This window comes from Danaus plexippus, chromosome 12 (assembly GCF_018135715.1).
Source record: "Danaus plexippus chromosome 12, MEX_DaPlex, whole genome shotgun sequence".
In the NCBI taxonomy this organism is placed as follows: domain Eukaryota; kingdom Metazoa; phylum Arthropoda; class Insecta; order Lepidoptera; family Nymphalidae; genus Danaus; species Danaus plexippus.
Window position 1 is genome coordinate 7,151,684 of NC_083545.1, and position 11,050 is coordinate 7,162,733.

General features: G+C 30.7%; 1 protein-coding gene and 4 non-coding genes across 7 annotated transcripts; 4 read left to right on the top strand and 1 right to left on the bottom strand.

Moving 5' to 3' along the window:
* The first annotated feature begins 1,678 nt into the window (after positions 1–1,678).
* On the top strand, positions 1,679–1,750 carry Trnat-ugu (transfer RNA threonine (anticodon UGU)). The gene has a single exon. It is a non-coding gene; the product is annotated as a tRNA-Thr (tRNA).
* A 623-nt stretch (positions 1,751–2,373) lies between these two features.
* On the top strand, positions 2,374–2,445 carry Trnat-cgu (transfer RNA threonine (anticodon CGU)). Its single transcript has one exon. It is a non-coding gene; the product is annotated as a tRNA-Thr (tRNA).
* A 669-nt stretch (positions 2,446–3,114) lies between these two features.
* Positions 3,115–3,186, top strand: Trnat-ugu (transfer RNA threonine (anticodon UGU)). The gene has a single exon. It is a non-coding gene; the product is annotated as a tRNA-Thr (tRNA).
* Positions 3,187–5,040: 1,854 nt separating this feature from the next.
* On the top strand, positions 5,041–5,112 carry Trnat-cgu (transfer RNA threonine (anticodon CGU)). The gene has a single exon. It is a non-coding gene; the product is annotated as a tRNA-Thr (tRNA).
* Positions 5,113–10,211: 5,099 nt separating this feature from the next.
* Positions 10,212–11,020, bottom strand: LOC116772321 (large ribosomal subunit protein mL52). Of its 3 annotated transcripts, none has more exons than XM_032664459.2 (3): positions 10,881–11,020; positions 10,647–10,804; positions 10,212–10,451 (listed from the first exon to the last, which is right to left on the bottom strand). In XM_032664459.2, the coding sequence occupies exons 1-3, from the start codon at positions 10,921–10,923 to the stop codon at positions 10,266–10,268; spliced, it is 387 nt and encodes a 128-aa protein (XP_032520350.1). In that variant the 5' UTR covers positions 10,924–11,020; the 3' UTR covers positions 10,212–10,265. The 3 variants fall into 3 exon arrangements, with proteins under 3 accessions (XP_032520350.1, XP_061378247.1, XP_061378246.1); XM_061522263.1 differs by having other exon boundaries at positions 10,647–10,801; positions 10,881–11,018; XM_061522262.1 differs by having other exon boundaries at positions 10,647–10,825; positions 10,881–11,013.
* Between the last annotated feature and the right edge of the window lie 30 nt (positions 11,021–11,050).

Sequence of the window (11,050 nt, forward strand, 5' to 3'; positions counted from 1 at the left end):
CAATCGATGCTTTCATACATCAAATATTAGTCCCCATCTTCTCTTCAGCTGTCCTAAACTCCTCCATCTCCTATATGGTATCCTCCCCGTCAACATTCCCCTTTCTTTAAATATCGAATTTTTGTCGTCGTTGGTGTTTGGTCCCTTTAATTTTTTTTATACAGTATATATCGCCTATGTTTGCAATTAATTGAATTTGTGTTGTTTTAGATCTACCAACACATGCAGTTCCTAATTGTGACTTCAGTCGAGACTGTTAAATTTTATTTCATTCAAAAATCAATCCTGGATCGTGTCTCCTCCATTCTACATGACACTGGCACGTCTTTGCAAGGATGAAGGCCATATTATAAAAAAAAAAATTAGTCATTAAGTGTGAGGTCCATGTGCTTGAATGTAATGTTTAATCCTGATCTTTGATTCTATCCAATGCCCTAATGTCAGGAACACATGTGCCTCATTAGTTACCTTGAATACATTTTGTTCACATACACGTAACCTAATCCATTGATTGGGCTCCTTTAATTTATTCTTTTGTAACAGAAAATATATATTTTTTTTAAATAAATTTATTACTCTAACAATCGACTACATCCCGCCATTTCCTATCAAACGCCCCTCATCAGATATGTAAATTACCAATTACAATGTATGATTCTAAAATACAAATGACATTTCTAAGTCAGTTCATACATTAGTTAACACAAGATTTTATTATTAAGAGAACCGATAAATAAAAAACATGCCAATAAAATTATAAAATATATACATATAAATAAATGTACGACAGACATGTTCATCACAGTCGTAGCATATTCAACAAGACTAATTGAAGATGTCGCGGATGATACGAAATTTCAACTGTACATGAAAAGGGAACCACGAACTTTATTCTAGAAACTGTGATGATATTAAAATATGCAGACCTTGTTAAAATATTTCACTTTGTAAGTATTTTTTATTAAATTTTTCGCTTTTAACTTTATTATATAAAATATTCGGTTTTCTAAATTATGTAAAGCAATATCCATCAAATTTTTCGGTTGCAAAAAACTATGTATGTGTTAGTTACTTAAAAAAAAAAATAATCCTGAAAAATTTATGAATTTAAAATGAAACTGTATATCGAATACGAGTATTCGATTTTATTAGTTTATTTGTACATTTTACTGACGTTTCGATTACTTTACAGCAACCAAGATCACTGAAAGATGAGATGAAAGTGTCTGTCAGTTAGTCTTGTTATTTGTTAGCTACCGCCGACGATTTCTTCATATTCTGGCTCAGTACTTTGGATGCAAAGTTAAATTGAGTTCTATGTCTAATAGATCGTCAATTATTTAATTTTTACAACGAATTAAAAGTTGTATGACATTCCATAATGTAATCTTCTGTTAAAAATTAATGAAGATGAAATAAATTCTTTTGAATTAAATAAGAATATGCAAATAAATGTATTTATTGTTATGTTTGTATCCTAAAACTTAAAAAAATATGTATTTTAAATTGTTTGATCCTTAATTTCATGAGGAAAAAAAACAGCTAGATAAAAAATACCGATTTTTTAATTAGTGAAATCCAAGGTTTTGGAAAAATACACATGCTAAATACTTTTTAGGGTTTACTTTGAAAATTATTTAACTCTCATCTTATACATTTAGAAATAAACGAATCATAAGCCTCCTTAGCTCAGTGGCAGAGCACTGGTCTTGTAAACCAGGGGTCGTGAGTTCAATTCTCACAGGAGGCAATACTATCATAGATTTTTTGAACTATAATAATATTTAAGTGAAACTAATATTTTTCGGATATACTACGCGTGCTATATTTTTTGACAAGGGCAGACGAGATGTGATCACGGTTGCTGAAAAGTAACCGAAACGTCGGGAGTATGTAGTTTTAACAAAAAATAAAGCACGCGTAGTATATCCGAAAAATATTAATTTCATTTAAATGGATAAAACTCGCGAAAGTCTTAGATCTCATTAACTCTAATAATAATTGTAACTTCCAGACGAAAATTAAGTCATAATTTAATACTCAATCGATAAATAACATTAATCGTGAATTTAAATTATTATTAGACAATTATTTTGTCTAGTTCCTTTCTATTTTATACTCACATATATTTTAACTAAAGGATCAGGAACATCAATTGATATTTGAAGTATGGAGTATCACCAAGAACGAAATCGTAATCCTAAAGCATATTCATCCTAAAATGGCTTATGGCCTCAACATAAAATAATGATTTCGTTTTGACATGGACCCAACACTTAAAGCCAAAAGACAAGTCCTTTAAATAAGGGGCATATATAAAAACAAGCTCTTTAAATTAGGGGCATAGCTATATAAGGATAAGGATTTTCATGAGCCTCTTTAGCTCAGTGGTAGAGCACTGGTCTCGTAAACCAGGGGTCGTGAGTTCAATCCTCACAGGAGGCAATTATCAAAGAGATAGATTTTTTGCAAAACATTAATATATACATTGTATACAAAACTAACAGATAAGTAACGTTGAAATTAATTTGAAGGTTCTTAGGATACAAAATAAAGTAATCCAACCTAAATTATTATAAAAAATTTCAAGACTTCTAAACTTATTTAGTAACAAAATGAATATTTAATAACTCTTGATTCATTTTGTTGATAACGCAAACCTTTGTCATGATTCGCTGAACTCACAGATAATTGTACTTAATTCAAAGATAATTCTAGAAAAATGTCTATATAATATTTTAACCAAAGAAACTTTCTGTTAATTTAAATTTTGATAATCGGCTTTCAGTTCAGGGAGTTATAACGTAACAAACATTTACACATACATATATAATCTTCCTCCTTTTTGCAGTCGGATCAAAAGTGACCTAAGTTACTCCTTATGACATTATGTAACCATTATTCAAATTCATGTCAAAATTTGGTTTAGATTCGAAATTTAGACGATTCTCTTCGTCTGTTCTGTTCGATATTTAGACGGAACAACAGACGGATAGACAAACAAAAATAAAAATAAAAATATATCGGGAATACTTTCATAAACATTTAGTGTTAAGCTGTTAATTTGAAATTAATAAATGACATTAGATTAAAAAAATAAAAGTTTTCATACAAGCCTCTTTAGCTCAGTGGCAGAGCACTGGTCTTGTAAACCAGGGGTCGTGAGTTCAATCCTCACAGGAGGCAGATAATACACTTTTTTTTTAAATTTCAAATATTGCCATGATTCGTACAGCTTTGTGACAGAAGTGAAGACCATGACTGTCATAACACAAAAGGCTTGCAAAGAAAGAACAATGATACGAATAGTTTTTTATTAATACGTATTTGTTTGGATTATTTAAAAATAAACATTATATTGCAATAGATTAATCCATTGCCCGCATATTTTACGTCAAATGCACAAAGCATTTCATATGAACATCTAATGGCTCCACATAATTATGCAACGAAATTTCTAATTAGAACAATAAAACAGTGGAACAGATTATGACCGTAAAGTTGGGATATATTCGTTGTAGGTATATATGAGAACAAATATACGTTGTGTTTTGTTTTCTTAATACTTATATATACATATGACGTAAAAAATTCTTGATAATTCCAAACGTTAGGTGAAAATGAAGTTATACAGTTTTTTTTTTTTTGGAGATAATTTGCATTTCACAGATAGCAAAAACAATTTAAATATTTTTAACCATCCATCCATATTTTTTTTAATTCATAAGTTTAACTAAAGGAAAAGATTAATGATAAAATAAAAAAAAAATAAGCAAGGTTTGACTGGTGCTAGATAACTCACTTTTTCTAAATGTCCTCATAGACCATAATAAATGTACCTCATAATCTCATTATACCTCCAGCTTGTCACTTGACGGACGTTTTTAGTATAATACCAGGAGCCAGTAGCGTTACTTCTAGTCCTCTAGCAATATGGTCGATTTAGATATTAACGCTAAAGAACCAGTCTCATCAAGGAAGACATTACTTCCTCCCTATCTCGTAATACTATTTCATTGGACACAATACCTTCTTTCAGAAAGCTACGCTAAATACGACACCTAATTACACGACATATATATTTCTAAAAGTATATACGATTGTTTAACATTTAATATTCCATCATGTGTTCTAATCTGTTAATTAATTAGTGGATTGTATAACATTTGGAGATAAGAACAGAATAATATAAAGTAACTAACTAGAAATTCAACGTTAATTTTTACGTAGGTATCTTAGTCCTTGACGAAGGTTAGTACAGGTCAATATTTATCAATGAAAACTCTTAATATTGGCAAAAACTTATTAAATCATTTGAATTAATTAGTTTATAATTCGGACTCGCTTATTATATTCTATTGATTTCTAATATTGATTTATTTATAGTCAAATTGTGGGTAATGCTTTTATAAATAAATAAAAAAAAAACAAATATGTAATTCTAAAAAAAAATTAATTATGATTAATGTTTTTTTTTTATTCAATGTATGTACCTACCTAACATTATTGCAACGGTCTTTATTATTCGGCTCAAACAGTAACAATAACTTTGTTACTTGTTCTTGTTAAGATTTGTTGTTGTTAAAATATTAAAATATACAAATATAAATTAATAAATTAAGTCAATTAATTAAATAAATATAAAAAAAAATTAATATTAAAAAAAAAACACCTTATATTTCCTTTGTAATATGAACGTACTAAATTACTCAGGTATTTTGCAAAATTAAATATAATTAAAAATTAAGCAAGCTTTGAACTGTAATTAAATAAGAATATTTTTATATAAATGAAAAAGGGTTTATGAAATTATCACGTCTGTGATTACTTTGAATTATTAAAATGCCGCGTAACCAAAACACAAGAGTCTGTCTTACTCTAGTTTAAAAACTTACAAATGAAGTAGAAAAGATAATTTTCCATCTCCTATAGGCTATACTTATTTCGCAGGAAGTCTTCGACAACAACATCGTCTAATAATGTTTTTTTAACTGCCTTTAAGTTGGAACTTAAATATTATTTTTAACGACGAACATGTAAGCCTCTTTAGCTCAGTGGTAGAGCACTGGTCTCGTAAACCAGGGGTCGTGAGTTCAAACCTCACAGGAGGCATAGGTTTTTTTGGACAGAAACTAGTAACGTCTAATTATTGTATATGTACCTACTTTATACATACTAAATTATAGGTTAGGGTAAACATTATATATAGTCGTATCTAGTGTCAATGCACAAAAATATATTTACAAATAATCGAAAGAGAGAGAGAGAGAGAGTATTTTTATGATTCTTTTTTCGTAGGGCATAGCCATAAATATGTGAAATTAAATATGAGATAATCTTTTTCGCTCATTGTCGCAATGAGGATAAGAAAATATGGTAAACATTATATCTCATACCAGTATAAAAAGTAAAACAAAAAATATACATCACGTACGAATTTCAAATTGTTGGTGATATTACATGAACTGAGCTGATTGGAAAAATTCTGTGTTCAAATTTTTTCATGCGACCACTGCTTAATGCTCAGTGTCCATTAGTGCTTAGCCCGGCAACATTTTGAAAACCGCTAAATACATCATAAGCCTAATACGATTGAAAGTCGTTTACGTTGATTCTGATTTAGTAATAAAATAGTTTTAAATATTACATTCACACCAATAATTATTCTGCTTAATTTAAGTTTAATTGTTTCCTTTTTTTGTCATTAGAATATTATTTAGCCTTATTTTCTGGTTTAATGATTGTGACGTTACAGGAAAACATACAGAACAAACGTTTAAATTACATACTAAACGTCATTAACGTCAATTCCTTTTATTAATAATTCTTTATATTATAAAGGACACGACCTAAAGTAAAGTTTTACTAAGCACATAGAAAAAGACTACGTAGCTCAAAAACATACCTCATGACAACATTGACTCAATATGTGATGGGATGTCAGATACACCGCTTCAAGCAAGTTTCATACAAACTGTCAAACTGTCTAATCTTGTTAAATCTATATGTTGTGTACATCCATCAACCTTTACACTTAAACTAGTACTTAATATTTAGTAGATTTTAGTTTGAATATTTTTTATACCATAAAACCTTACGTATTGCCGAATTTTATTATTGCATTTATTTATTTTTTTAACTACACAATTTAAAAAATATGGGTAAATTTTATTCATACCATCAATAAGACTGATTTTAACTTGGTTATTTTTTTATTTTATTTTAAAGGTGGCAAACGAGCACATAGCCTACCTAATAGAAGGTAATCGCCGTTGCCCATGGACATCTGCAACTAAACAGATGCGTTGCCGACCTTAGTTGGGAGAGAGAGAGAGAGGAAAGGGTAGGGAAAGAGAAAGGGCAGGAAGGGGTCGGAAAAGGGAAAAGTCAACCGTTTTTTCACTCATTGTACAAAACGCAGCCGTTTAAGACTACTTCATGCCGATCTTCTGTGAAAGCTCTCTTCTTCCCCGGTCATCTACTTCCTCAGTCGAGCCAGCCCATTTTCAAACTAGTTATTTGACCAAAACTAGGCTATTCCACCTATACAGCCGGTGAGCCGGAGTTTTATTTGTTGGTGGATCCTCCAGTAAGTCAAATGACATACTGACAGGCTGTGACTAAATTCAATAAGGCTTAACTTTTTAATATTTTGTTGTAACTGTACCTCTGACTATAACTTTCTAGCGTCAAACTGCCTACAGAGCGTTTCCTTTTTTGTGTTCAATAACCTATTTTATTGACAGAATATGCCAAAAAGAATCATTGTAAAACTGTCAACGTTCCGTATGTCGTGTGACGAAGCAAACTCGGGGTAAACATACTGTTCTTAAGAAATTAGGCCAGTCAGCGTATAACAAGTAGACGCAGATTGTTTTTTAGGATAATGTAATTACACAAGAAAGTGTTGAATTTTCTGGAATTACGCTTCGTTAACGGAGCCCTTGGAATATGGAAGTTTTTTTAATTTTTAGATTTGACATTCGTGTCAATTCATAAAGTAATGAAGGTAGAATAAAAAAATCTTTAAAAACTTCGCTAAGTACAAATTGAGTAATATAATATTTTTTTTAGTAAGTAAAATATTTTTTTGCTTATATGAAGTCGTGGTGGCCTGGAGGTTAAAAGTCCCGCCTCTCATACGTGAGGGCGCGGGTTCGAAACCTGGCAAGTACCAATGTGATCTTTTCCGAATCATGTGTATTTTCTAAGAGTATTTAGACACCACTGACGGACGGTGAAGGAAAACATCGTGAGGAATGCTGGTCTTATAATTTCAAATTATATGATTGAAATCGCAAACCCGTCTTGAGCAAGCGTGGTGATTAATGCTCTAACCTTCTTCATGTGAGAAGAGGCCTTTGCTCAGCAGTGGGCTCCTATAGGCTGATGATGATGATGATGATGATGATGTATGAAGCCTAGAAATGCATGTTTAGAACAAAAAAAGCATGTTTTCTATAAAACAATATATTGATGCAATGTAAGTATCAAAATTTCAGATAATTATCCTCACAATAAAATGCAATTAAGTCATTCTGTTAGTTTTTTATTTAAAATCCAAGTTCTAAATTTTATATATGTAACTTATGTTAGGGCAGAATCGACACTAACTAAACCACAATAATGATTCTACTATCCATAAAACGCAATATTTCAAATTAACGGAATCATGATTTGAGAGAAAGTTTCAAATTAAGAACTTTTATCGGACAGCGATGATTAGGTTTTAACGCAATTGTGTTGTGTAAAAAACTGGGAAATCAAATCTCCTGCCTTACTTATTTGTCATAAGCGACAACAATACTTGAAAACAATTAGGTACATGTTGCACTAAATAGAGGCTAAATTGAAATGTTCCTTAATAAACAAATGAAATAAGGTCTTAGGTATGTTCCCAAAAACACCTAGTCCCCGTTAATGTTTATACACTCAGCGGCACCGAAACTTGGGCTAACTCATTTACATAACACGTTTTTTACGTGTCTCGCTTTGTTCTTATCATGTAAATAGTCATAAATAACGTAAACTTTAATCCTGAAAATTTAATTAACATAGTTGAAGTGCATCGTAGTTTGTCTTTATTCTTTAAAATTTAGTTGAGCCGATTTTCGGGTTGAGTCGATATTTTGAATTATTTTTTGGAAATTTAAAGTGTGCTGCTTGATAAAGTTTCAAGGCCTTATTGTGAATGATGAAGTTGTTTTAAAATCCTTTATATAACAAATGCTTTTGATACCAAGTCAAACAGCACAGGAAGTAGCATCAATAGAAAAAGTGTTGACCTATCTTAAAGTATCTTCTGTCCTAAGGTACCACATTCTTTGATGCAATACGCAAAGAAGCAGTATGAACAGGCTGGTCGCGACATGATACGCAACATGTGTCAATTACTTAATCGTTTTACTTTACCTTATCCCTTCCTGACCTCTATCGAGATCCGTAAACGGTTTCAAACCGCCGGGGATGAAATTGTCATTGAATGTAACGTGAGAACACGTATGGAGAAAAAAAATACGAGCAATAAGACAAGCTCATGACACGTATCTTTTACGTCGTGACAGCAGTGATCAAGGGTTCTGTTTCCAGACGAGGAAAGGACAACTTTAATTGCACCTGTTGATCAACAACGCGAAGGCGAACTACATACTACGAATACTTTCACTCCAAGATGAGTTTTGGCAGAGGATCACTAATGATATGGCATAGGTTTCGTTCCGCTGTCCATGGAATTAAAAACTGTCTATAAGGCTTCTAAGGTGGTTCTTTAAGAACATGTCATACGTTAAAGGGGGTTATTGGATATGATTTTCTTATAATTTTACATTGCGATAATGCACAATCACTATGCCTCAATGAGAAGCTTCAGAAGTTTACTATCAAAAATTGCAGCAATTTTTTTTTATTCCGGACGTTATACAACGAGAACATGTTTGGCATAAGTTAAAAATAAATGTAGATATAGGATCCAACCCACAACAGACCCATTATCAGCTTTAAAATACTACAATTAATTACTGGCAACACTTACATCAAAAAACGTGAAATATTGTGTAATTGAGAGGATGCTACATCTAATAGGCATATAAGGACCAATGAAAAAAAAGTTAGAAGAAAACATAAGAAATGATGCAGTTTGAAAATTATTTACAGCTAGGAGCTACACAAGCTAGTGAATTTTTTATTAAACATTCTTAACTTGATTATTCTTTATTTGTGAAAAGAATATAAGAAAAAGTTAATAGGACGAATTCGGAACATAATTTTTTAGGACCATATTTATACTGGGCCAGATTGTCAGTTGTCAATAATATCACTACATTTATTTGTATGTTATGATCTAATATCTATTAATTCAGTCAATACTTCAGAAGCACTAACTGTAGTAGAAGATAGTTACAAATAATATGGCACTAATTATGTGTTTATATAGGTTTTATCTACATTTGCCTAGATACTATCATTTGCAACAGATATATATGTATGTCATTAAATTTTAAGAGCATTATTGTAGAGTAGGATTAAATCCTTTAGCAGTTTTAGAATCGATAGTAAGTTGATAGTAACAAGTGCAAAAATATTCATATTAAATTAATTATTGTTTTTTATGTTAAAGCCTATAGGTGGCAAACAAGCAGACGGCCTACTTGGTGGGCAGTTGCTAACGTCGCCCATGGATGTCCATATCTCTGTTCCGGACGTGTTGGCAACCAACCATATAACATACATGTATACTCATTATAATATCTTCACTTAAATATATAACAAATTTTTGATAATAAATAATTTGGATATTTTTCAATATTTGGAATTAACATATGTACCTCTGTAACAACATATTGCACTTGATTCCATTCAGTTTATCAAAGTTTGTAGCCTTTTTCAAGTATCACATGACTACATTTTTTTATATGTTGTTTGTAGTTACTTGTTCACAATCACTGTCAAAGGAAGACAAAATGAATATGTCTGTATATCTTTCAGACATTTTTAACATGCAAAAAACCTCACTTGGATTAAAAAAATGGTTTTAATCCAACCTCCCATTAAAAATCACTGAGTTTATGAAAATTCAAGAATCTCTTTTTTTATAAACTTATAAACTAAATGCATATTTATGAAACAAACCATGATGCCATTCTTTAATTTTTTTTATTGAGTCACAGACAAAAAAAAATAACCGGTTTTGCAAAAATAAATAAGACTGTCAATTAATATTTTAATCTATATTTAAACTAAATTCATACATCTAAATTCTTTATAATCTACTTTTTCCTTAACAATGCCTTGCCTTTTGGTTTCAGTCTATTATTAATTATGTTATTTCTGTCTTCCTCTGCAGCTTTCATGTTATCAAAATATCTCTGTTTGGCAAAATCAATTTCTGATATATTTGCAATAATTTGCCGAGCATAATCCTGTTGTCTTAGCATCCTTTTCTTCTGCTTTTGCTGAAAATTATAAATGTTACCAATATTCATTACACATATATTTGAACTGCCAAAAATAACAATAAGATTAATTAGATTTTAAAAATATGTATGACAAATTTAAATTATTTCCATTGCAATTAATTATCGTGTTTTGTGTTTCTCTTATTTCCCTTTTACTTAATAATAGATTATTTAGTAAAGTTCTTAAAATACCAGCAAAGGTGTAGGACGCCCATCTAAGTAAGTATAGTCGGGTGCGTCAATTAGCACTCCTTCGGTCAAGCGGTTGGCCGGTAGACCTCTCTCCAGTCGCCACTGTTTCGTATTCATGGATGAAGTGCTACTAAGCTGACGAACCAAGCATTGTACTGCTGAAAGTCGTAAACAGAATTCTATTATTTTTAAACTAATAAAAAATGGAAATAGAATATGTTATCACAATTGTACCTATATTTTTGGTTCGAATTATATTCGTAAGAATTGCACTCATTTTCTATTTATTGAATAATTGAATATTATTAGGAAACTTATAATATTACTAAAACTTCATACAATTTTAGGTTAGTTTTGAACTCTTGTCAAATAAAGTCAAACAAATATTATTGTTCAGTAACTTG

Coding starts and splice junctions, on each gene's coding strand:
- LOC116772321 (XM_061522262.1), bottom strand. CDS start 10,923: ATGAGTGCAATTCTTACGAATATAATTCGAACCAAAAATATAG. Junction 10,826..10,880: donor AATTCGAACCAAAAATATAG/GTACAATTGTGA, acceptor TAAAAATAATAG/AATTCTGTTTACGACTTTCA. Junction 10,452..10,646: donor GGCGTCCTACACCTTTGCTG/GTATTTTAAGAA, acceptor TATAATTTTCAG/CAAAAGCAGAAGAAAAGGAT.